Source organism: Apodemus sylvaticus, chromosome 7 (assembly GCF_947179515.1).
Source record: "Apodemus sylvaticus chromosome 7, mApoSyl1.1, whole genome shotgun sequence".
Taxonomy (NCBI): Eukaryota; Metazoa; Chordata; class Mammalia; order Rodentia; family Muridae; genus Apodemus; species Apodemus sylvaticus.
Window position 1 is genome coordinate 65,817,530 of NC_067478.1, and position 26,793 is coordinate 65,844,322.

Here is a 26,793-nt window from a genome sequence, read left to right on the forward strand (position 1 = left end):
TTTGTCAACTGATATTGGAAGATGTGACCTGGGTCACACATAAATCTCTCTGACAAGAGCTGCAGGGCAAGTCATCATTCCAGAGGGGAAATGAAGGCCTGGCTGGTGTCTTCCCTCCGCTCCACAGTGGATCCACTCTGGTTTTCTGATTGCGTCTCTGAATATGATGGCAGGGTCTGGTTTGCCATTGTGTGCAGGGGGCGGGGGGGGGGGGGGGGGGGGGCAAAAAGAGAAACTCCTGAAATTGTTTTTTTAGCACCAGCGGTTGACAAGTAGTCCAGGCCCCACAAAGGAGCCTTTGCCTTTATAATTGCTTTCCCAGAATCACTTTACAAAGTCATGAGTCATGCTGTGGGGCTTTCTAATTGCCACCTGTATGGTTCTTCCAAAGAAAGATGTTAATGCAGTCACCAAAACCTGGCTGGTACTTGTGGCTGCCTCCTAACAAGTCATTCATCCTATTTAAACATGCGAGGATCTGACTTGCATCAGAAGGAGGCCTACCTCTCCTATTACTGGGGCTTTAAATGTTGAATCTGACAACTGACAAAAGAAGAAAAGAAAAAAAGAACATGCCCAGAAGAGGAAGGAGGTTCGTCTCAGTAATGTATCAGAACACCACTAATTCCAGAGCGTGATAAGCAAAGTGTTTGTCTGGAGCACCGTGCTCTGTTTGTTGTCCCAGGAACCACTCAACACAAGCGAAATGTGCACAGGCGCATGGTCCCAGGCAAGCTGGTTATAGAGTGTCAGAGGTGATGTCGGGAGCCAGCTGTGCATCAGCGTGAAGGTGACTGCGCGCCTCTGAACTCTGCTCTCATGCCAGGCCATTGGAAAGGCAGATCCAGAGTAAAGATAGGTGTTCATGCGGCTGCCATCGTACACAGAGTCAGTGCCTCTTTTAATGCACTATAAAAACAAGGGGCTTGGGTTTTACATGAACTGTGCACAAAAGCAGAGGCCCGTGGCTAGAGGGTGATGTGGTTCAGCCCTGCTTTATAGTCACTGTGCCCAGACAGTAATATGATCTTGAAAAAGGTAAACAACAAAGACTTTAGCAGTGAAGAATATGCCTAATATAAATACAGCCGTGCGCGTGGCAGCTCAGAACTTGAAAAATATGACTGCGGCATTAAATTTTTCTGGTGGAATTAACAGAGGAACAGAACATAGCCTTTAAGGCAATATATCTGAGACAAGGGAAGGAGATAATACATCTAACTCCATGGTCTGTGTGGCACTCCTATAAAGAACAGCACAGTAGCTTTATTTAATTGAGAAAATGAATCAATTATGATGATGTTGCATCATCACATCAGACCCATGTGAAATGGAAGACATAAGTCACGGCATTGTGTAACAATGTTCAGAAGTAATTGAGTACCATACGCATTTTGAATCAATTTCAGGTTCTGGCTCTGCTACCTTAATACAAAATGCATGAAGTTGACATCCTGTACTATGTTGCTATCAAGACTGTAATAAAACCCTGGCATGACATCTCTAAGATCCCAGGCAAACCTGGTTCATTATATCATAAGAAATTAAAAAATAAAAAAGACACCGGACCGGTGGTCATCCCTCTCTCGTAGCAAACCTTAGTATAGGGGGGGGGGGTTTGATTAGGTTTATTATTTATTGTGGCACACATGTGCCACAGTGAGTATATGAAGGTCAGAAGAAAAATTGTCACAGTGGGTTTTCTCCTTCCTCCTTAAGGGTCCCAAGGCTCAAACTCGGATCATCAAGGGCCCTTCTTGGCAAGCACTGTTAGCAATTGACTCGCCTCGGTGGCCGCCCAGTGTAGTGCAAGCTTAAGTTGTCTTTAACCTGCAGGTCAGGTCAGACAAGACAAGGTAGAGAGCTTCTGTAAGGTCCATTCCTGAGGAAATCTTCCCTCTCTATGGTCCACACAGCTTATGTCCCTGAAGGTAGCACCATGAACCAACCCTAATCTCCCTTCAAGGCATCTTCTCGAATTTTTGCCACATTTTCCTCAGAGAATCTTGAAATCCCCTGGCTCTTGAAAATCTGTGAGAAAACATTCTTTGATGTCAAACATAGATTTCTACTGCTTTGACTATTACAGATAGCTCAGCCATAGAAGCAGGTGCATCTTTTCAATTCTGGCACAGGTATACCTGTGTGTGTTTAGACGAAACAAAAGTAAACGCAGTAGGAGAAGGGACCTGGCTCCTGGAGAGTTTTATTAAATTTCTCAGAGCAGCTCAGCCTCCTCTCCTAGACTCAATCTCTGCCTACCAGCCTTGCTTGGAGTCCTTCTGACAGAGGAAGCAGATGGGCAGTTCCTGAGGGTAACCTCAGGCAGGCACAAGCAGTGAAGACCGAGCGCCAGGCTGCTTGGAACTACTTCCCAGTGTGGTCACTGAAATATGAGCAGAAAGCTCCGTCAGTCGGGATAGAACATGGAAAATACATTCTAAAACACCTGTAATCCCAGCAGGAGGTGAACAGACGGATAGAGAGTTCTAGGCTAGCCCCGGCTCCATAGCAGGACTTGGGAGAGGGGCAGAAGGACTGAGCAGCCACACTGATGCCAAAGGAAGTGATACACCTAGCGCCCACCCCTGAAAGCCCAGTCCACAGGCCGTTCGCATGCATCTTCCATACCATGCCAGAGAAGAGTGTGAGATCCACGTGTGGTGGTGGTTCTTATCTACCTACCTATCTATCTATTTATTTGCTTACTTATTTTTTTAAGGAATCCCGTGATCACAGGCAGGTATTCTACAGGTGAATGAACACTGGAAAGGCTTGGCTCCATCAAACCTGGCCCTGTAACCCGAGCCTGTCCTGTCATCCAGGAGGTCCAGGTTCCCCGTCACAGATTAGAGGGTGCCGCTCCTGCACAGCTTAGGGTTGGTTGTGCTGGTTGGATGAGCATGTGTAGGAAAGAACTTCCCAAGTCATGTAGGCGCTGAAGAGCCGACTCAGTGGGTAGAGTGCTTGCTGAACCTTAGCACCCGTGTAAAAACCATGTGCTGTGGCACACACCTGTGATCTTAAATCAGCACTGGTGGGGCAGAGACAAATGCCTCCCAAGACCTTGCCGGCCAACCAGTTTGACTGACTTGGAAGTTCCTGGTTCAGTGGGAGACCCTGTCTCAAAGAATAGATGCAGGGCAAGAGAGGAAGACGACACCAGTATCAGCCTCTGACATCCACAACATGTGTACATGTGTGTGTGTGTGTGTGTGTGTGTGAGAGAGAGAGAGAGAGAGAGAGAGAGAGAGAGAGAGAGAGAACCAGAACCACTAGAAACACATAAAGGGTCCAAGACACAACTCAGTGATAGAACATCTGCCCAGCCTCTCTGCAGCCCCCAGTTTGATCCCCAGCACAACAGGAAAACACATGGGATATTGCCCTTCCCATCCAGCCAGCTGGTTGGCGCTTACATATACCAGAAAACAACTGATCTGTCCTGGTAGTATTCCTAAAAATTTCTGGTTACAAAATGCAGGACCTAGGACTAGATTCCCATTGGGTTTGTACACGCTAACTGTAGATATCTTAGGGGGTGGGGGGATGACACACTGATGTGTTTAGTGTTTTGACTGGTAAGTTGAAGTTGATTGATCTTGTCACATGTGGCTAACTGTCTGTGTTCGATGTGAGCAGCCTACCCACAGAACACTGAGTTAGAACAGGCACCCGAGCTAAAAACTTCATGCATTTGATTTTTCCCAGAGAGCCTTGCTACTCAAGAAGCAGTCCAAAAGAACTTTGAAAAGGGTAGACTTTTACCCCACTCCTTAGTTCCAGGCAAACACTTCAAGCACATAATTAAAGTTTTCTTCACAAAATAGGGGATTGTGAGCAGATACTGGCAGGAATCCAAAATTCTAATTTCTGACTATGATTTAATTTCAATTTTAAATAAATCGGTTTTTAATTTAAAAAGAGTGAGCTTCATAACATTAGCAATGATTGCAACATTAAGCCCAGTGTTCACAATCTAGCAATATAAAACATTATTTATATCTGAATCGTAAACAGCCCTTTGAAATGGATTATGGTTTTCTCCCTATTCTAATACAACCTGGAGGGTACTAAAAAGTGTTGTGTGAAATTAACATTCTGCTGACTTTCGCCTATAAATGAGAAGCGAGCTATTAACATTTGTGTATTTTCATTATGTAAATTGTGTTAACACATGCCCACAAATTGCCACCAGCAATGCAATAATTTTCTCTCAGTGATCATAATGTGTCCAAGTGAGTCATTTTGATTATGACATGCTAATTACATATTGCCTTTTTTCAGATTCAGAAAAACCAGGGATCTTTAATGGTAAGCTTTATGAGTTCAGAAAAAAAATTCACTTTTCTTTTTCCTGATGGCTGCTCCCTCTGCATGCTTGAATGCCTTGTTTTAAACTTAGCAAATTGCATTTTGAAGAAAATGCAAACCTTTAACTGCCTGTATTAGATTAGGTACCATTAGAAATAATAGGACGTCCTGAGCATCCGTGTTTTTATAAGAGTTTGCTGTTGTTGATTAATCTTGCTATATTTTATTGCATTAATGATTTTTTCTTTCCACTCCACTGTAAAGATATTGCACACAGGCTAATACTTTTCCTCTCTCCTTCCCCATTGCAGCCTCTCCAGCTTCTGCAGTGCATTGTTGATGAGGTGAGGCATCGTCTTATGTGCTTTCACTCCTAAAGTCATCCCTAATGGTGTGGAAAGCTTATATTTTGTTTCCTAATGAAGCACAATGCCCAACATCCTCGAAGCAAGTTGTGTGGCATGCTCTGAGCTGTGTTACGCGAGCCGGCCTTGTCCTGGATCCTGCTCTCCCCATCCAAGCTGGGAAGTGCTGGGATGACACTGTCCCACAGGCTGGCCCTCAGGGACGGTAGAGGCCCTGAGGACAAAACAGAATAATATTAATTGATCCTCTTCCTGGCCAGATGGGGATGGAGCTGGGAATTAAAGTGATATCACTTCTTCCATAAGAGACACTGAGAAAAACATCTCATAGAGAAGGGTCAGAGTTGAGTGAATAGTAACATGGTGGATAGAATCTGCCTTTCTGGTTTTATCCATCAAAGCAAATCACAGTTTAAAATGGCGGGGAGGGATGGGGAGTGGGGGGGAGGGGTTTGCTCAAAGCTCTGGTCAATAGTTGAGCTTTAATTCCCCCTGAGGTGTTTTCTGGAGACTGCCCCTCTAGTATTCCAGTAAGAGCCTCTCTCTTCCTGAGTCCCCTTGCTTTGAGCATCCTCCCCTGGACTTCCTCTGCCCCTCTGCCTCTGTGGAGTTCATCTACCTCACTCAGCTGACTGACCCTTCTTCTCACTCTGACTTTCAGCTCTTCCTGATTATTAGCAGTCTTGCAGTACACAAGGCTCTCAACTGAGACACCGTAACTTTTCTAAAAACCTCAGTCTCCTAGTGAAGTTTAGCTTTTAAAACTTTAATTTTATAATGTTTAGAACATTTGTAAATAGAGAAGAGAGGCCGTAAGTGGTCCAGATAGGAAAGTTTAGAAGGAAAAAACAAACAAGCCATAATTTCATAGCTATTCTTCTCAATTAAACATCTGCATAACCAGTTATGAGATTTGGGAGAAAAAATAAAGATCCTCCTAGGAAAAGAATAAGCACATGAACATCACAGCAGCAGCAAGAGCAAGCTCTCGAACCCTCCGTGTCTGCACCCGCCCACCCATCCACATATCCCCTGCAAGCCGTAAACCATGTTGGTGAGAAATGAAGGCATCATCCTGAAACAAATGGAGACCCCATCATCTCAAATATCAAATGGGCCTCCTGCACCTAATAGCTCATCAATATCTCTGTCATCCTGGTTTCCAAAAGCATCCTGTCCCCATCAGAATCTTTCTAGTTAAGCCATTTTCCTAGGATCCCCCTCCAGTTTTGCTTGGGGACATGCCCAGGGAACCTTGGCCTAACCAGTCAAATGCATAGCTTGTGCCATTTCCTGGGCTCCACCACCTGCTGTGTCTGGCCCCTGAGCATCAGAACCTTCAGGTGCATGTCTCTCCTGCCAATGCTACATGTATTTCCAGGGAGTTAAATAGATGCTTCCAGTCCTTATCTCAGACACAATGGCCATTATTACATTTAAAATATTTTACTTGTTTAGTTTACTTGAAAACATTATAAAGTCATATGGAAGGGCAATAGTATTGTATTTAAATGGCATGCTCTTCTTAGACAAAAGAGAAATTTCTTCCTTAGACAAAGAAAAAATAGAATTTAGCATCCCCGCTTACTGGTAAATCCCCTCTTTCTAGGAAATTGGGAGTTGTCACGGTCTCCACTAAACCTAAGTTGGCCATGAAACTGAGGTGATGCCCTACACTAGCAGTAGTAAGAGCAGGGCTCTCAAATCTCCTCAAGGACAGTTGTTAGGAAAGGAGCAGCCAGATGAACTGCCTGCCTTTGGCATGGTACATCACTGCGCCAGAGAAAGCATGGGTCAGGGTTTGAGTGCACTGTGCCTGTCCCTGTGTGTGTCACTGGTCATGTTCCTCATATAGCACTGCAAATACTAAATGTATCAGAATAGCTAAGACTCGTTCAAATGCAGAACCCAAACACATCTCCAGCCCAAGCACTCAGAGAGCTGAGAGGGGACGACTGAGATTAGCCTAGGCTACTGTTAGGATGAAACCCAGTCTCAGCTCAAACAAACAAAAAAAGTAGAGTCCTAAGCCCCAGTCCTTGGGTTAGACTTCTCAGTGGTGATGCTTCAAACACACTAGCCTCCTGAGCTCTGTGAACTGGTGTTCAGAATAGACAGCTTCTGTTCATTTTCGTCCCATGAGGTTGTAAACTCTCTTCCAACTTCATTTGCTTCTGACTCTTGGGGCTTCTGTGAATAAATATAACCAGTCAAGGAAAAGTCAAGTCAAAAAGTACCACCAGGGCTGGAGAGATGGTTCAGTGACTAAAATAATGTACTAGCCTTGCATGGGACTCAAGTTCAGTTCCCAGCTCCCACACTGGATGGCTCACAACTCCCTCTAACTTCAGCTTCCGGGGAGCTTCTGCCCCTAACCTAAGCAGGAATCAGCATTCATGTGCACATACCCTTGCACGACACACAAGCACAAGGTTTCTTAAAAGTACTACCTGCTAAGTAGGCCTAATTCAGGCACATTTAGAGTCTCGTACAACACAACAGTAGCAAATCCTAATGTGGCATAGTGGCTTCAGCTTGCCCTTGATCAGAGCAGAGCAGGGAGTGGACAGTTACGGATCAACACCCAAGTGTTCAGAAGCCAGTTAGCCCCAAGTGGCCAGAGGCAAATGTTAGACACAGCCTGAGAGTCAAGGGTGGAACTATGAGGCAGAACCGGAGTTAGGCACCAGATGTCTGAGCAGAAGACACCAAGACTAAAACAGGAGCATAAGCATCCCAGAGATGAGGTGTGGCCACAGACCAGCAACTGGAAAGGTAGCCAAGGCGACCAAAGGACTGAGCTGCTTTGGGTAACTTGGAGCCAACTAGCTGAGGGTGGAAGTCTCTGGAGAACTTTTTTTTTTAATTAATTTATTTTATTTTTATGAGTACACTGTAGCTGTCATCAGACACACCAGAAGAGAGCATCAGATCCCATTACAGATGGTTGTGAGCCATCATGTGGTTGCTGGGACCTCTGGAAGAGCAGTCAGTGCTCCTGCCTGCTGAGCCTTCTCTCCAGCCCTCTCAAGAGAACTTCTTAATACCCAGGCCCTGAGTCCCTCTCACCATTGTTGTAAACGATGTCTATTTACCTCTACCTGGTTCCCTAAGTACTTAGTACCCCTCAGGAATACAACAGTTCTTTTATCCATATAACAGAAATGTTATTACTATCTCTGCTATCTGTGAGAAATGTGTACTCTTGGCAGCTTGCTGGCAGTGTAGCGAATGGCCTTTACCATTTTCTCTGAGATTCTGGTCTATGCTAAGGATGTGTTGCTGAACTGAACTTAGTAGATATATCAATGTCCTCTAGGGCTGTGAAAGTATGGGAGCTGACTTTGTGCTGTCACTGAATGTGACTGTGTGTTTGGCTTTGACACTCAATGGTGTTATTGAAGTCATAGCACCAGGCTCCTCCTTAATTGGTGTTCCTCATGTGCTCTCTGGAGATTGTCTCTCTTCTCATGGTCACTTGTTCTTTTCAGGAACCATCCATTTGCCATCCAAACAAGTCTGCCTTTGGTCTTGCCACTCCTAATGGTGACCCTAGCAAAACTAAAATGGATCAAGTTAAGACAGATCCCTAGGTAGTACTTGTAAGATCCAACAACCTTGTCTGAGGAGGGAGACAGAGAGCAGCCCAGGTCCTCTGATGCAGTGGAGTGGATGGCCTGTGTTCTTTTAGCTCAGTTACCAAGTACCAGCTGTGTGCTAGCCTTGATTGAAAACATTCAGACAGCCACAAGCCCAGAAGGAAGGGCTTCCAGGTGAGGCCACCAAGCCACCTGCAGCCAAGTCAGTGAGCCAGGGAGGAGGAGCCATGGTCCCCTGGGTGGGTCTAACCCTCACACTGTAACAGTAGAGGCTCTCCCACCATCCAGTTCATGGGTTTCCAGGGTGGCTGGTGGCACAGGGCTGGCCAGATAGGGAGTATCACAATGAAGATAAAACAGCAATGTCTGTGTCACCAGATCCCACCTTCTCTCAAGCCGGCTAGTGGAACCACCAGTGGATGGAGGCTGAGAACTAGGAAGTCTGAAGGGAACTCTCGCCAAGAGTCTGTTGACCCCGCATGGTCCACAGCCTTGGGAAGGAGTGTGCACAGAGCAATACGCTTGGCTGTGTGGGATGACTGCTGCAGAGCCCCAGCCCGCCTGGGTGAGGCAGACTGCGTTTAAACCCAGTCCTCAAAGATAAATGGAGTTGCCTAGATTCAAAAAGGAAAAGACATAAATGTTGGGCATAAAGACCTAAAACTATCTTATAAATCATTTTTTGAGATCACAGATGTACTCCAGAATGTTCATGGTGTCTAAAATATGACAGCCAGAAAAATGGGTTTTTACTCTAAGCATATACATACATTTCAGGTATATTATAACTAAAAATAAATTCTTGCATAGCATCTGTAGATGCTCAAAAGAACCATTAACAAATCCCTGATTTATATATCTGTTTATTCATTTTATACATAAAAAGTGAATTTGTTGAAGTGACATTTTATACCTGCTCAGAAATAATAACTGTGTGTTAGTGTCTTAGACAAGTTTTGTAAATGAGCAAACATACCATCCTTCCTCACAACCTAGGACTGTGTGGAAGGATGAAAGTGTGGAAAACAGGCCTGGGTCAGATGCTAAGTGATCTGAGACCGCTGAGTGTCCTCTCCACTCACACGGAGAGGGCCTCCCTCTGTCTTCTCTAAATTGGTTCCTAAGGAAGGACACTGTGGGAGCACTGACACAGTCCAGAGGCCAGACCCCAAAGAGTCCACAGCTAGAAAGCAGAAGTAATCACAGAAGAGAACCTGGGAAATTCACAAATATGTGAGCATTTACGTTCAGTGGGATAATGAACAAACCAATGTGGGCAGGACAGCTGCAAAAGGAGGATATCAAGTCAGTAGCCTGAGGTTCTACCCTAAGAAAGCAGAGAACAAACAGACTATAGCCAAGCAAGTAAGAAGGAGCGCGCGCGCGCGCGCGCGCGCGCACACACACACACACACACACACACACACACACACACACAAAGAAAGACCAACAAAATGAATGGCTGGCTGGGAGAGTGCTCCCTTCTTTCCTCACTGATGCATGTGGGTCTCTTATAGCTGCATGCATGGTCTTTGGTCAAGGGTGTACGAGCCCTGCCTCCCCTCCTAGCAGCTCCAGTTTGGGAGGCTTGGGCAGGAACCACACTGGAAGCTTGCCTGGACCACATAGGGAGAGCCTGCCTCAAAAATAAATGACTGAGTGAATGAATAGAACAGAACAGAACAGATACTCTGAAAAAACATATGCCACTAGACTAAAATCACCTGTATGAAATACACAAATTCCTGGAAGCACAAACTGCAGTGCAGAGTGACCCTATACAAAAAAATTTAAGTAAGTTAAACTTGCCGTAAAAGCCAGCTCGGCATCGTTGCTTCAACGGTGAATCTAACCAAGTGTCTAAAGAATCAGTGCAACCTCTCCTTCTTAGATACTTCCAAAATGGGGTTGAGAGAACCACTGACCTCACTGTTCCTATGAAGCCAGGACTACTGATACCTGAGCCCACAGAATTGGCAGGAAAGAAAACTAGGGCCAGCAAGATGCCTGGTGGGTGAAGGCCAAGGCTGGCAAGCAGCTTGATCCTTGGGACCCAGATATTGAAAAGACCAGTGACTCACGTTGCCCTCTGACCTCCATGCATGTGCTATGGCACGTTTGTATCCACACATAGAGACAAATAAATAAATAAAAACACAACACACCAATATCCCTAATCTATACAAGAGCCTTCGTGAAAACACCAGCAGGATTTTACATCTTGAATTCAGCAAGAGTTATAGGGAATCAAATATTTATCCTGTTAAATTTTGATGCCAACTTAACAACAGAGGTAGATCCTGTCTCAAAAATAAATATATACATACATGCATACGTACATACCTCAGTTGGGAATCGACTCATCAGACGACCTGTTGACATGCATGTCTGTGGGTGGAACATTTGCTGATTGAAGTGGTAGGGTGCCTCTGCGGTGGCACTATTCCTAGGATGCTGGGCGTGAAGTACAACTGAGCGTAAGCCTGGGGCATGCACCTAAGCAGCATCCTTCCCTCCAGAGCTGCTTGAACCTTCTGCCTTGGCTCCCTCAGTGATGTCTGAAGAACGCACTATGAAACAAACCCTTTCCTCCCCCAAATTACTTTTGTTCAGTGTTTTATCACAGCAGCAAAAAATAAATAAAAATTGGACAATGTCATAAGTAAGTGAGGTTTATCCCAGGACTGCAAGTACTACATAACATTTTCATTCAGTAAGGGACAAAAACACTTCAGGAAATATCGCACCCTTTCCCAGTAGACCTTCAATAAACCTAGACTAGAAAGTTGTTTTCAGAACTAGGGAAGGAACCTACCTAAGACCAGTGCTAACACATTTTAATAGTAAAAGACCACTCCCTGCCTAAAATCAAGAAAAGACAAAATACATCTCCAATTCAACACTCAATTAGCATGTCTTTGTAAAAGAAATTCCAGATGAGAGGGAAGGAAGTGAAACTAGATTTCATATGTGGTCATATTATATAAGCAAAGCCCTGGAACAACACCGTAATAATTCCAACTGCAGGCCACAGCGTCGGTGCGTGAATGTCATTGTGTTTCTACAGTCTCCATACACAAAAGCAGTAATAGAAAGCAGTCTGTGTAGTAGTTGCAGAAAAAAGGAAAGAAATTTAACGAAAACTATATAATTGTAAAAGAAACTAAAACCATAAATAAAGGAAAATCTATGTGGTAAAACCTCTTTTTTAGGAAGGTGATATTGAGCTGTTGGGATGGCACAGAAGGTTGACACATTTGTCACCAAGCCTGAACACCAGAGTTTGGTCCCTGAGATCCCATGATAGAAGGAGAAAGTAGACCCTCACACACAAGTTATCCTCTGACTTCCACACCCAGACCATGGCAATACACACATGCACTAAATCAGCATATTAATTGATTAACTTTTAAAAAAAGAAAAAAGGACAAGGTGATAATACCCAAGTTGATCTGCAGAGTCAGTGTAATTCCTGCCAAAATGCTACTGGGATTTTTTTTGCATAAATGAATAAGTTAATTCCAAATTTTCTATGCAAATGCAAGGACTTAGAGTAGCCAGAACATGAGGCTGGAGAGATAGGTCTGCAGTTAAGAGCACTTGCTGCTCTTGAAGAGGACCAGAGTTCAGTTCACAGCACCCACAGCACTCACAATCATATGCTCTGGCCTGCATGGCAGTGCCCACCCACAGATGTACACATAATTAAAACTTTTTTAAATCTTCAAAACATCTAGAACAGCTGGGAGAGAAGGATGAGATATTTCAAAACTTACAACAGAATTGTAGCAATAAAGGTGGTATGGCAGTGGCACATGGCAGGGAGCTGGGGTAGAGACAGGAGGTAACAAGTAGCTTGTGTGTGCACAGCCATGCTTCCAGACAAAAATGTCAAGAGACTGAGGCAGGAGGATCATAAGTTTAAAACTATCCTGAGCAACCTTCGGGGTCAAGAACAGAATAAGAGAAAATCATATACATATATATGATAATAGTCTAGCTTCCAGAATATGTAAAGACAATTATGTCAGTGGCAAAGAGAAAAGACAAATGAGTAAGGGATTTGAATTATTCCAAAGGCCGGCGAATAAGACTCGTGGGCTAAACCTGACCAACAAGTCTGACGTCATTCCCCTCCCAGAAGGATGCCTGTAATCACTGGGATACCAATAAGAGCTGGTGTTGACCGGACCCTAGACAGGGCGAAACCCACCTAAGGGGCTTGAATGCATATCAAGTGACACGGTTGCTATGAAATGCAGTCTGGCAGTTTGTCAAATCTTAGAGTTATTATGTGACCAAAACTCGTGATCTTCCTGCCTCTGCTTCCAGAGTGCTGGAACTATATAGCCTGTGCTCCCATGGCTGTAAAAGCATTTACAAATGTGGTTGTATCTTCCTGTTAGCTAATTCATTCTCATGGATCAGAGATGAGCTCGGTGGTAGTGTGTGAAGCACAAGGCCCGAGTCTGGTCTTCAGCACCACCCCAACCCCAAAGGGGAAAAAAAACAACTTAAAAAACTTTACTCCTTTAAAGCTATCTGGTTTAACCTCTTTAATTAAAGCTAACCTCTTTAATGTTACTCAGGAACCCACCCATGCAAACAGAGGACAGTGCAGTGCTTTGACCTGATAAACTATTGGATCACTTAGCCCTCTGCCCTGCTCCCCAGGGGATCTCGGTGCAGGAGCTCCTTGAGCTATGTTTTTGCTGCTGCTGCTGCTGCTGCTGCTGCTGCTGCTGCTGCTGCTGCTGCTGCTGCTGCTGTTTTAAATATTGACTATTGGTACTGGAGAGATGGCTCTGTGCTTTTAAATCTTGATTATTGGTGCTGGAGAGATGGTTAAGAATGCTAACTGCTCTTGCAGAGGACCCAGTTCAATTCCCAACACCCACATCAGATGGCTAAAAACTCCCTTTCTAGGAGATCCAGTGTCCTCTGGCATCCACGGGTAGGTGCATAAATGGTACATATAAATTAAAATAATAAATAGTATATTTTATTTTTAAAAAATTGTTGACTATCCCCTAAAGCAAATCTTTACCTCCATCAACCTCAGAGTCCAAGGTCATCCTCGGCTGCATAGTGATTTCAAGGTCATCTATCTCATGGTGTTTGAGCTACATGGGATTTAATCTTGAGAAAGAGGGGCTTGGGGAAGGATTCAGTTTTGTTTGCCATCTATATAATGATTGCAGATCTTACAAGGAATACTGTAGTTTGTGACTAGTATGTAGCTCAGGGTAAAGCCAAAAGGTTTGATGATTCAGTTTCTGCTATCTTTGAGGCAGAAGGGAGAGGAAAGGGAGGAACCAGGCAAGACTCACTCTCTGCAGAAGGAAGCGTTCCTGGACAGGGTCACTAAGAAGTTTCTTGGCTGTGAGAGGGGAGAGTGTTGAGAGAAGCATTCAGAATGATCACCTAGCAGTGCCCTCCAAATTTAGAAAGTGGCATGAACTGACTAGAACAGAGAACAACAGCCTGCTGTCTTCCTGGGTTCTGAAGCTAGCAAGAGGGGCAAAGAACAGCTTTTGCCTCCCTGTTGGCAGCATGCAAAGGGTCTGTGCACCTTCCACAGCATGTGTTCTAAAGGACAGAGCCCCAGCCTGAGCCCTCCACAGCCCACGCAGGCAGCACGTATGGCTATGTGTAACCCACTCTCTGGCAGATGGGAAGCTATCTGATGGGGTTTCTCTCTGGTGTTTGCAGTTTGTGTGGGTTGATGGCGGAGGCATCAGAAACTGGGAAAGCCAGTGCTCCTGAATGCACACGCAGTCCTGTCCTCCAGCCGTGTGTTAACTAGCCCTGCGTCTTACAGTGATGGGAATATACATCATGGGAAGCCTGAAACCTAATATTCCTTTCATGTGAGGCAGTCTTTGGAGACCTAATACCTCCTTTGAAACATCCAGTGTGTTTAAGTTAATGCAGTTTGGCTGGTTTGAAGATTGCATATAGGCTAAAGCTGGGTTCCATTAGTAATTACATTCCTCTATTGACAATAACTGTTTCTTTAGAAATGACATTAACATTCTACAAAAACACAGCAGTAATCCAAAAGTTAATGTTCTGTTCACTTATAATTATATTTAATTCATATTTATGAGTTCATGGGAGGGAGGAATAAGAAAGAAATGAGTTTAAAAATGTTACAGGAGAAACAATGTAAAGGGAAATTTTTTTCTGTCTCTGATAGTCTGAAAGATGTTCAAAGTCACTTGAAGGAAGAAAAATAATTTTTAAAACACAGTTATATAAAATTGTGTTTTACTAACTATGCTGAAATCTGTGATTTTATAAATTTTTTTGAACACTGAGCAAATTCAATGGAGATATTTTCTCTACATTTTTCTTTTTCTATTGCTGTGATTTTGATTTCATGGATATTTGAGAAGGAGGATCCGCCTCTTTAGGCCAGACAGGATGCGTAAGCTTTGTGTGGTTTCTTTGAATTGTCCATGAAGCCTGATGTATTATTAATGAATTAATTTCGTGGTGGCGGAGGCCTGTGAATAGCATCGTGTGAATGGGCAGTTGCCCGATGGGGCCACTTTTGGCCGCTGCCATTTAACATGTGTTGCGCTATTGTGAAGTCTTACCCAGCCGTAGGACCGTGCTCATTTAATCCGCCATGATGGGACCTTCACACCCTGAGCCCACGCTGGTTGCCAGGGTCAGTTTCTGTAATGGTCCTGCCTGCTGTTAGTTTTCCCTAAACCAGGGGAGATGGTTGTATGAGAAGTGAAATATCCTCGATTGAGACCACAGACTGGTCGGCTTGGGTGTTGGCCTCGATTCCAAAATGGAGGCAGCCGTCTTCCTTCCTCCTAGAAATGGAAGCGTCTGGGCCCCCGAGATCCCTGATGTTCTGAGGTCCAGAGTAGCAGATGGCATTATGATTTTCCAAATCCTGGTGAACATTCTAACTGAACTTACTCATTTCACAGTGTGTAGTTTTGCTTTGTTTTGTTTCATATCCTCTCCCTCTCCCCCCCCCCCCCCCCCGCCCCCGCCTTTGTTCCTCTCATAGTAACTAATTTTAAACCGATGCAGTGTCTCCTTCAGCCAGCTTTAAATTCCCTCTCTGCTAATTATTTTATGGAACCAAGTGTAGCACAGTTTTACATAGAATCCCAAGCTTGCTATTGTAACTGATGGGCCTTTGGGTTCGGTTTAAAATGTAAGCAGATTCTGCCCAAGTTCCTTCACCATGAGTCACCAGGTGCTGGTTTCCCCCATATCCATAGCTTGCGATGCAGGTGGCACATGGCAATGATTATTCTAACAGTCGAGTGAGCATTCAGGGGGACACACGGGGTGGTGACGCTGACTCTGGGTTTGCCGTGAATTCTTTCAGTCTGACTTAATGGTGTTCTGGCTTGTTGAGTTTTCAGGACACGGACCTGCCAGGTTCTTGTAGGTGAGCAGTGTGTGTGTGTATCAGGTATCTTTGTGCAGCGGAAGGTTTGCAAAGAGGGATTAAACCTCCATTTTGGAACCATGAAGGGTTATTTTTCTCTCCTGTTTTTGCTTACTCTAGCTTCTGAGACAGCTTTCATCTGAGACAGCTTCTAATCAGCTGTCTGCAGTGAGAACCTGGTGAAATACATGCCAGTTGCATGTATTTGCATGATAATGTGGGTCCTGGCTCCAACATGTGTAGCCGGACTTTGCATGAGGGAAAAAGAGCTTGCCCTTGGCAGCGTATGGAAGTCAAAGACTACATGGGTATGGGGAACCGCAGGTGGGAGTCCGAATAGTTACCTCTCGACCAGCCTGCGCGGGAGGCTTCCCACGACGGGAACTCAATCTCGTGCATGTCAGTGGTCACACTTGATTATCTGCAGCAGTGTTCTTGTGAAATGCATCGGGAAGCCGCAGAGGGTAAGGACAGTAGTGAGCTGCACTTCGTAAATGAAACCCCATTGCAATGTGACAAAGTGTGCTTCTGCGGCTGTGCCTGAGCTGCAGGAAAGGACTGTGACTGTGTGCCGGGCTCACACAGGTACCTCTACATAATGCTGCTCCCTGTAGTTTAAGAGTAGCAAGAACCCAAAATTAAAAGAGAAAAGGATGCTTGTTGGCTTTGGAGAAGGCACCAACTCAGATACGGCTGAGAAGACAAACTCACTTTCCAGTTCTGTTTTCAAAGAATTTCTAAAACACCAGAACTTTGCCATGTTTAGAAAGTTTCTATGTAAATCTTTTAATGACAACAAAATAAGTATAGTAGCGCAGTCGGGTTTGTCATGACATTGATGGCAAACATCTTTCTCTTTTTTCACCGTAATATTGAGGAACTTCTAAAATATATGTAACTGAAAAGATATCTGTGATGTCAGTTTCAATTACCTAGAGACAGATTCCTTTGGTCCTATTCATTTGTATGGTGTGGGTTTTTATAAGCCATCTGGTAGTAGTATTCTCTTGGCTAACAGCTGGTCCCCTTGACTGAAGGGTTTGTGGACAGGGTGGGTGTTTCTGTAGTGAGAATTCAAGCCTTTAGTCCCTGGTTCCAGGTCCATCTGAGACAAGTTAAATGAACTGCTACTGTCGGGTCAGACCGGCAGACAGAACTTCTCACCAAAATGCCCACATGTGTAATTTGTCACGCCTGGCAACCCCAGATATGGAGTGACCCAGGGTGGAAATTGAATCATCCTTCACTATCTCCACTCAGGCCCCCTGTAGAGTGGGGTGGGTGGAGGAGGGCTCTGGGCTCCAGCTGAGCCTTCAGAGGGCATCTCCCTGGTGATGTCATCACACACCTTGGTAATGCAGAGCCTCGTTCCCACACCACTGCTGGCCTCAGAACACTCCCAGGATTGGGCAAGTTCATCTCAGCATGGAATAAAGAGTGCATGCACTTCAGGTCATGAAATGGCAATGCTCTTAAATAAGCCCTGTGTCCGGTGGTCTCTGCTGAGGCATGGCTCATGTCTGTAACAGAGCAGCAGCAGGAACACCTGTGCCTCTGTCCCTGCCTTTCTCCTCTCTCCTGACAGTCATGACAGAAGATGTGTACACATCCAAACCTGGAGGACTTTTAAAATACTAAAAGTTACTAATTTCCCATTATCCTCCATAAGACTGTCTTCTTTTTTAGCGTGTATATATTTATGCAAGGTATATGTACACATATATGTACACATGTATGTGGGTGCTCACACCTATGTGAACACAGAGACCAAAAGAAGTCATTGGATGTCCTGCTCTGTCATTCCTTACCTTATTCCCGTGTGACATGGCCATTGGATGAACACAGAGGGAGACTGATGCCAGCAAACCCCACAGACTCTCTTGCCCCCCCACCACCACCACACACACAGGGCTGTGAATACAGGCACATATGACCACATACTACTTTTTGTTTGGGTTCTTGGGATTTGAACTCAAAATATTGCATTGTGTAGCAAGCCCTCTTACCTATGGAGCCTACCCACCCAAGACCTCAATTCCCTACTGCACAAAAAGTTTTTGGTTTATAAACTAGCATATATGTCTGTAACGAAAAAGTAGGGGGCAGTCTAATTATCTTTTTTGCTATTGGATTTTCATTTATTAAAGACAGGGTCCCTATATTCCAGGTTGATCTTAAACCTCCTAAGTAGCCAAGAACAGCCTTGAGCTTCTGGTGCTCCCTCCCCCACCTCCCAAGTGCTGGCTTGCAGGCTTGCACCACCACACCCAGTTTTTCATGCTGCGGTTAATAACCCCTGGCTCGCTGCATACTAGACAAATGCTGGACCAGCTGGGTTACATCCCTGGCCCTGAATTTTCATTTTTAAACCAACTAGGTTTGCTCCCCTGGAGAACACAGACTTTGCCTATGAATTCTGCCAGTTGTCACACAGAGATGGCTACCATAAGGAATGAAACAGTGAGGCTCAAAAACCAATTTGGGATCTGACAGCAAAATGCTATTCTGAAAGACACCGAAATTACAAATAACCTTTGATCCCAGCACCAGGAGTAGAAATGGAGTGATCTAAGATTGCTGTGCTAATTAGTATGAACCACAGGACCTAAAACCAGATATGTTTGGGCCAAGTCACAGGAACATCAGACTTGAATTAAAAGACTTACCATGAGAATGTGGAACATGATTCAGTGCTGGCTTCACGTGATTCTCTAATGTTAACTACTTACTGGCCTGCTACTGTAGCGACAATATATCTAAAAATGGACTATTTTAAAACTTAGAAAGCAAGCCAAATCAGACAGCACATACCTTTAGTTCAAGTCTAGCCTAGTCTACCTAGTGAGTTCTAGGAGAGCCAGGGCTCTGTAAAAAGACCCTGTCTCAAAAAATAAAATAACAACTTAAAGAGCTACTCTTTGTATGTGTGTGAGGAAGGAGGGTACAGGCCCATGTGTACACAGGGACCAGAAGCATTCTGAGAAGAACTCAGAGTCTGTCAGGTCAGGAGTCCTCCATCACTCTGCCTTCTGCCTTTAAGGCAGGGTCTCTCACTGGGTTATAGGTATTTGCAGAAATAAGGATTCCATATGTCAGTAAAATAAAATCCTTGTTTGGAGGGAGATCTGTATTTGTGCAAATAGAAATGTTCCTACCCCATGTGCTCCCTGCAATGAGGAGAGCAGAAAGGTGGTGAGCAAGGGTTCCCATCCTCCATCCCAGGTCCCTGCAATGAGGAGAGCAGAAAGGTGGTGAGCAAGGGTTCCCATCCTCCATCCCAGGTCCCTGCAATGAGGAGAGCAGAAAGGTGGTCAGCAAGGGTTCCCATCCTCCATCCCAGGCCCCACGCAGCCATTCCACAGAGCCAGGCTCGCTGTCTTTGATGTGGTAGGTGCTGTCTTGAGAAAACGATCATGTGACTGAGCAAATACATAATTTTCCTTTTGGGGTAGTACTTCATGTTAATGTCTAACAGTGTCTGAATTAACCACCACATTGTTGAAAAAGTCCATTACTGTCTTTACTTCTGAATGAACATAAAACTGAAGTCCTCAGAAATATGTCTTAAAGGTTCCTCAACTTTTCCAGTTGTGACAAAGCAGAGTCTAAGAATTCCAGCTTCCTACCAATTATTTTAAATTGTTTTTTCTTTGTAAGTGTTCTCACTTAATATAGTTTTATATATTATTATTGTCTCATGCAGTTGGAGACAATAAAGTTCCCTACTTCCCACTTACAACTCTCATAAATCAAACACCGTACAGCAACCAACGCCAGCGTGGGCCCTAACCTTATTCAGACATGTGATTATTTGTGGGGACAGTAGTAGGGTGTGTTAGAGGTAAACCTTAATGGTACAGGTCCTTTCAAAGATCTATTTTTGTCTTTTGAATTATATGCATGTGTGTGTGTATGTCTGCATGTAGATGTATGCATGTAAGTGCAGTGCCCGTGGAGGACAGAAGAGGGCGTCAGATCCCCTGGAGTTGGGGTTGCAGGCAGTTGTGAGCATGCAGTTCTGGGAACTAAACCTCTGAAAAGCATTCATTTCCAGCCTCATGGTGATTGTTTTAAAGCCAAGAAACATGGTTTTCAAACAGGATATTCTTCTACAAAAGTGACCCCCTTTTTGGTTGTCTCAAAAGCATTTTCTTATTTATGCTTTCTGTATGTGGGATGCCTGCCCTTCCTGCCCTGGTAGTCCTGTCACAAGTACAATCATTGAAGACTTAACTTTGTGTGAGCTGGCCTCAACAGTAGTTCTTCCACCTCAATGAAGGTACACACACACACACACACGATATTCTGCTGCTTGCTTTTTTTTTTCTGCCTGAGTACCTTGCTGACAAGTGCTAATAACAAAATACCCAGAGAGAGAGTCCAGTTGAAGTTAGCACACATTAAACATTCCAGACTTGTCCCTTTGCTCAGAGATTGTGCATAATTAATAATTAAACAGTCTTGGTTGTAATGGGTTGACCTCTCTGAACTGTTCATTACTCACAAAGCAAAGGCATCATTCAAACTTTTTTTCCCAGTGTCCTTCGCTGTTCTCTGGTGTATGGCCTGCCTGTGTTCGGTTGTTCAGCTGAAGGTCTGACCAGATAGTTTGAAGCCTCTGAAACTGTCAGACTGTCCCCTGTATGCCAAGAACTGCTTACTGAAAAGCTTCAGGGCGGCTGCTGTCATTTAGCAGTCGCCTGCTCGGTGTCAGGATCCAACTTGTGGCCCTCAGCAGGATTCTAAAGTTGTTTTGAGATTCACATCTCAGGTTAAAGTTTTTGGCTAAGGTTGTGTCCGCTCCTGCAGTCTAGACCTTGATGCTTAGATGTTTACAAAAAGCATCTAGACAAGAAAGCCCTCAAGTCAATGTCCAGTACCTAAGGCTTCTATTACCCATTCTTCCCAGTTCCCACCAGAACTTGAGACAATAGTGTACCAGCTTCCTCAGTCAATACGTCTGTTTCCAAATGTATTTCTTCCTCTTGCCTGAGCCCTGTTCTCAGAGGATGTTTTGATGCGTAGCAACATCTACTTTGCTGGAGTCTCTGACTCCTCACCGCACCAGCAGTGGGCCTCAGTCCCCAGTCCCTCCAGCTCCACAACAATGGGATGCTTCCCCCCCCCCCCCAGACCCTCAGGAAACCAGAGCCTAAGTTTTAGTATGTGACTGACCTTGCTCCTTCCCTAAATGTTGAACAAAATAATAAAATAGGTGTGTTTTTTGAGACCTTTCTCATCTAAGCTACACTAACTTCTTAAAAAAGAAAAAAAAATGCTCTTGAGAGCATCTCCGCAGCCGGGTGACTATCAGGATACTGCTTGCTCGCTGCTGTGTGTGTGTGTGTGTGTGAGTGTGTGTGTGTGTGTGTGTATGTGTGTGTGTGTGTGTGTTAACAGCTGCTTTTACACTGCTGGGTCACCCAGGGTCGCCCTTGCCTGTTTTCTCCACACACACCCCCAGCCAGCCCCCTGCTTCTCAGAATAGACTTCCTTGAGGCATGCAAGAGATGTGGATTTTAAAATGAAAAATATCTGACCACATGCACTTGAGCTTAGGTTGTCCACAACACATCTCTAATAAGGGATTTCTTCCAGACCCCACTGAAGTGAGAATCTGCTCTCTGTGGCTCTCCAAAGTTAGCATGGGCTGGTGTTTTCAGAAGAAAAATAAATTATTCACATCCACCTCCCATAGTCCATAGTTTTATAATATGAGACACGTAACAGGCTATAATATTAGGTCTTAAAAAAATTAAGATGTTCCATGTCTCATTTCCCTGCTGCTGTGTTAAAGTGGTACCTTCATCCAGCTGCTAGGTCTCTGATTCATAAGCACTTCTGACATCCCACCTTGAAGCAAAGCTACATTAGCATCATGCTTTATATAAGACCTCTGTGGACATCCAGTCCAGACATTTAACCATCTTGGTAAATATTCAGCTACATTAAGATACCAAGCTTTATTTTCCTAAATACAGAGTTTGAAAGCAACTACTGGGCAGAGCTTGGCACTGTACACCTTTAATCCCAGCAGTCATGAGGCAGAGGCAGGTGGATCTCTGTGAGTTCAGGGCCAGCCAGGCCTCCAGAGAAAAAGACCTTGTCTTGAAAAATAATAAGTAAATAAATTAATTGAGCAATGGGCACTCAGACAGCTGGCCCTGCACACATCTAAGAAAAGGTCCACACAGAGACATGCTTGTCACAGGGGAGAACTTGTAACCTTTGCCTCTTCATCTTTCCTGCTTTCTCCCTCACAGTTGTTGAAGACAAAAATGTCATTTCTGGGTTTTCTTTTTTCTTTTTCTTTTTTTAATTTTTGGGGACAGGATATCCTATGTAGCCCTGGCTATTTAGGAAATTACTATGTAGACCAGGTTACTCTCAAACTCGGAAGAACCATCTGCCTCCTGCACTCTGGGACTGAAAATTTGTACCTCAATGCCCGGCTGAAATGTCAGTTCTTAATCCAGGACGGATATATATATATATATATATATATATATATATCTCCGATGGCTTTCCTCAGAACAGACCAGGTCTTAAATTGATACCATGTTTTATTTTTGTTTTTCAAACCACTGGGACTTCTGGGGCCATTTTCCAGTGGCGTTCCGAGGGCCAGGCTTGTTAGTGTGGGTCTTGCGCCTCTTGATCGGCCGCTTCACCCTGCTCTGGGTACTGCCTGTGAGTGATGCTTTGAAGGTGATGAGGTTTTATTTCACACCCCTGTCCTTTGTTTTCTGTCCTCCTGGAAGGCTTTCTCTACTGGTGACAATTTCAGGTTTGGAACTGCAGCCGAAGCTGTCCCCTCCCCTCTTGCTTTCACTGGATGAATAAATTCAGTGTGCAATGCAAAAGCCAAGGTACATCTTGGCTTCTCACACTTCTCACACACATTTTTTTTTTTTTGGCGGCTTCGGCCCCCTCAGTTCCTTTTTATTTAATTGTATTTTCCAGCAGTTTCCAAAGTGTTTGAATTGGAAACAAAGCCTTAATAAGAGTTCTAGTTAATTTTCTGTCTTGTAATTACCGATCTCATTTTTCTGATAATTGGCCACAGCAATTATATGTATATTTACTAATCACATAGGAGGCTGTGTGGTTGTGTCTGTCTTCCGCCATTGATAATGACACTCGGAGTGCAGAGGTGCCTTTATCTTCTTCTGCTTTCCAGTACATCAAAGCTATTTCCTCTCGTTCTCCATAATGAATACATGCATGCATTTGACACAGTTGTGTGCTAGAGAAATTGTTTGGCTCCCACCAAATGCTGCATGCTCTGAGTTCCTAGCCTGCAGCGCTGGAAGGTTGTATGTAATGATATATTGCTCATCCAAATGGCCAAAGCACTCCAAAGCGCAGTGAGATTAAAATAAGTCATTCCTTTGTTAATTTAAATAGGTGCATGTATCATACTTTGCAGGGCACTTTATGTAGGGGTGTCAGGGAGGGAAAAAGGCGCCGAAAGGTATTTTTAATAGCAAATGAGAATGGATGAGAGCAGAGTCGTTTGCAGCTGCCTACTTTATGTGGCTCTCTTGTTCCAACTGTAGGCCTAATGAGATGACTGTTGAAGTACTCTGCAGTGTAATTTCATTACATCCTGAGCTGCCACGCTATAAACACAGCGGCGCTCTCTGTCACTAGTGGAAAACTCCTAAATTCTTAAAGCCTTCCTGTGCGAATGGCAGTGGGGTCTCTCCCTGGGTCAAGAAGCCCAGTCACTTGCCGCCACTGTGGTGTAGCTCCGTGCTCTTTCTGAATTGCTCCTAAGGCCGCCCCTGGCTTTTTGTCTGGTCATGAAGGTGGGAGTTTCTCATTATATCCCCAATTCACCGGCTTCCTGACACAACAGTTGGCCCAGACTGGCAGAACTGGTGAAATTCCTTCTCAGGAAACAGCTTACCCTACAAAGTGTCTGTCTTTTAAATTACAACAAACAAACAAACAAACAAGCGAAAAACACAATGCAAATATACAGCAAGAGGCAGACAGATAGGAGCAGTGAAATATACAAATAAAATGTAAATAACAGGAAGGTGTAAATAAATAACAAATCCAGGAAAAGAAACAAAGGTCAAAACAAGAATAATTTCCCAGCTCTTTGTTAATTACAAGACCATTTGTGTGTTACTTAAATAATCATTAATTTCTCATTTACACTTTCCCTACCTTCCTTCCTACCCCGTGGCTATCATTGTCCTTTTTCCCCCCACCCCTCCCTCTCTGCTCTGTGTTTCTCACCATCGTTAAATGTGTGTGCCTTGAAATTTGGCATCTTTACCTCACTGTGGAGGAGGGGTCAGCAGTCCTTTAATTGGATGAGGCTTATGCCGGTCCAGCTCCTCCTCGGTGGGCGAAAGAGGAGAGCAGCGCTCTGTGGTCTGTGACTTTGGGTGACTGTTTCCTCCTCCCTCCCAGGATTCGCCGGTGCTTCCGCTTGAAGAGTTCTCGGAGCCATTCGTACATTTCATCACTCAGTGGTGAGCACCACCCCACCCCCGTGTCCCCCACCCCCACACTCACACCTCCTCTGACAAACCCCTGTGCCCTCAATGTAAATGACACATGCCATTAACTCCAAGGCTCTCTGAGACCTTGTGACTCTCCCTGCTTCCTTTTGGAGATGGGAGGGACTTGGGGGGCCTTAGACAGCTAGGGCAACAAAGCCAAGAAATTGTTTAAATTATGTAAATGTCACTTACACACAGGATTGTGAACATATTTTAGAGGTGCCCCCATCTTAAATAAACCAAGAAATCTCTTTGATTTTTCTTCCCCCAAAATACATAATTTTATAGCCCCTATTGATAGACATATGAAGCTTTTTTTTGTTAATGTAACCTCAATTTATCCATAAAATTGCCTGTTACTTAGCAAAAGTAGTAGTATATTAATTCACCTGATTCCCAGTAAATAATTCATCTTCAGGAGTATTTTAAACACAATTTAGTCACATCTCTCTCAAGTTTGATATTTCAGAGATTTTCTTAAGGCCTCAAGCCCTGAAGGAACAGAGAGAGAATTCAGGGTTTTGCAGGAGTGGTCATGGGAGCCTTGAGGCATGGCTTCAGGCCTCACCATTTACCCTGAAGAAACAGTTTTCAACCCAGGGTTCTTTTCTAGCCTTCTCCTGTTTTCCTCCTGACAGGACACATCTTTCTTTTATTAGCCCTTTCGCCCTCTCCCCAGTCCTGCTGGACCTCTGGCCTGGCCTCAGGAGACCAGTTGCTCCACTGCCCTCTGGCTCACCCCAGCATGGGGATTACCCCAGAGAGACAAGGCAATTAGGGACATTGGAATGGTGATCTTCAGAGCAGGAGGCAATGCACACCAAACAGTCTGAAACTCCATAACTCCCCGGTTCCTCTCTCTCCTTTACCCTTCCTGCAAGGTGCACAGGAACCTCTGCCAGAGCCTTTGCTCTGGAGCAGTATGGGGAGGGGGGCAGCAGAGTCCTTTCTCAACTAGAATGGCTGTGTGCTGTCCCCTCCCCCACATGATCCATCTGATGGTTACACAAAAGTGAAACGAAGAAATATTCCTTAATATAAATGTCAAGCTTTATCACCTTTTTGACTGAGTGTAATATGTTACCTCTTAATGAAAATGTCTCATACGGTTTATATTCCTCCAGAAAAAAAATGAGGAAGAAAATTTCTCCCAGATCTAAAAATTGTAATTGTTTCTATTTACTTAAAATACTTACATCATATTCTCTAGCCTTTAAAAACTATACTTACTCCAAAAATCCTTTGTTTCCAACCAAACCATGCCATACTGGAGGAAAATGCTTATTAATTAAACACTGGGCCCATGAGCTCTTGAAGCTCGTTAAAACTGTTCAAGCCCTTGTCCAGAACAGATTAACCTCTTAATTTCTGATACATGTAATTCCTGAAAACACTCAGAAGTGTATCACGCCCCACTCTATGCAGAAACTGGGGAACGACCCGCAGTGCGGGCTGCCTGGAGCCCGGGTACGGGGCACCGCAGAGAGAGGATGTATCTCCGTCATCTGTGTGCTCTCGGTGTGGTCTGGGACAAGCCTGGAGGACGGGCAGAGAGGGCAACCAGGAGAGCAGTGCACGCGGCTTCTTTACCACCTCCTATCCAAAACATTAATTGGCATTATATAAAAGTTTAAGGAAACAAGGGGAGGAATAACCTGTGCTTCGATCTCCACAGATGTCAGCCATACAGAAGCGATGATGGGTAATAGCCTTGTTTTCCCAAGAGCTACAGCTACTATGGGATGTCAGGCCAGGACTGTGACCGACTCCACTGTCCACACAGCCTGACTCACTCTCCAACAGATGAAGCTGAGAGCTGCGTGTGGTTATTTATAGGGAAGGCAAAGGCCCTCGGTGTCTGTCATTAGTGGGTCTTAGGGATGATTTTTGTTTACCAAATGATCCTTAAATCTATTTAAAAAAAAAAATACTGTCCAAAAATGCAGCAATCTCTTTCCATGACTCTGCCTCACAAATGCACATGGCCACAGGTAAGGAGCTGCCCACAGTCACCTCTGAATCATTCGTGATCCTTCACCACGTGGCTAAGTGCATGCAACTGCTCCTAATTATAGCTATTGAAGGGAAGACAAGAAACAGTTTGCATGAGGAATGTGGTTCTTTAAGGGGCGTAAATAAGCTTAACTGTCTTGTAGCTGTGAAATGAATTATCACCTTGTGTTTTAGCTAAAATAAGTGCAAGTCACCGTGTGTTGTCTGCACTTCTGCCCTTTATTTATAGCACAGCATTGAGTGCCAGAACCGTAGAGCGTTTCCCATGTGCCTTCCCAATGGCCTAACCAGAACCAGATAATTCCCTGATTCTAAGATTGAAACAAGTTGACAGCTGAGTCAGGAAGAGAAGATTGCTGCTCTTTTCACAATGATTTCAAAAATAGAATTACGGGGCCAGAAGCATGGCTCAGTAGTAAAGAGCGCTTGATCTTACATAGGATCGGAGTTCGATTCCCAGCATCCACATGGTACTTCTCAACCACCTGTAACTCCAATCCCAGTGGTCTGACACCATGGTCTCATGTCTGTGGGCTCAGGCACTTGAGTGCTACACATAC

At 44.4% G+C, this 26,793-nt stretch overlaps 1 protein-coding gene across 9 annotated transcripts in view; it reads left to right on the forward strand.

Annotated features, from left to right (window-relative positions):
• Map2k5 (mitogen-activated protein kinase kinase 5) overlaps positions 1–26,793 on the forward strand; it is a 221,215-nt gene that overhangs the window by 163,122 nt on the left and 31,300 nt on the right. For 5 of the 9 annotated variants that reach the window (XR_007978789.1, XM_052188076.1, XM_052188078.1 and 2 more), the window contains 3 exons: positions 4,288–4,314; positions 4,626–4,658; positions 24,129–24,190. Coding sequence is in view for 8 of the 9 variants with exons in the window: in XM_052188076.1 (XP_052044036.1) it covers positions 4,288–4,314; positions 4,626–4,658; positions 24,129–24,190 (122 nt within the window). In the remaining variant the exon portion in view is untranslated. The remainder of the gene's footprint in view (positions 1–4,287; positions 4,315–4,625; positions 4,659–24,128; positions 24,191–26,793) is intronic. The other 4 variants (XM_052188077.1, XM_052188079.1, XM_052188080.1 and 1 more) reach the window with 2 other exon arrangements.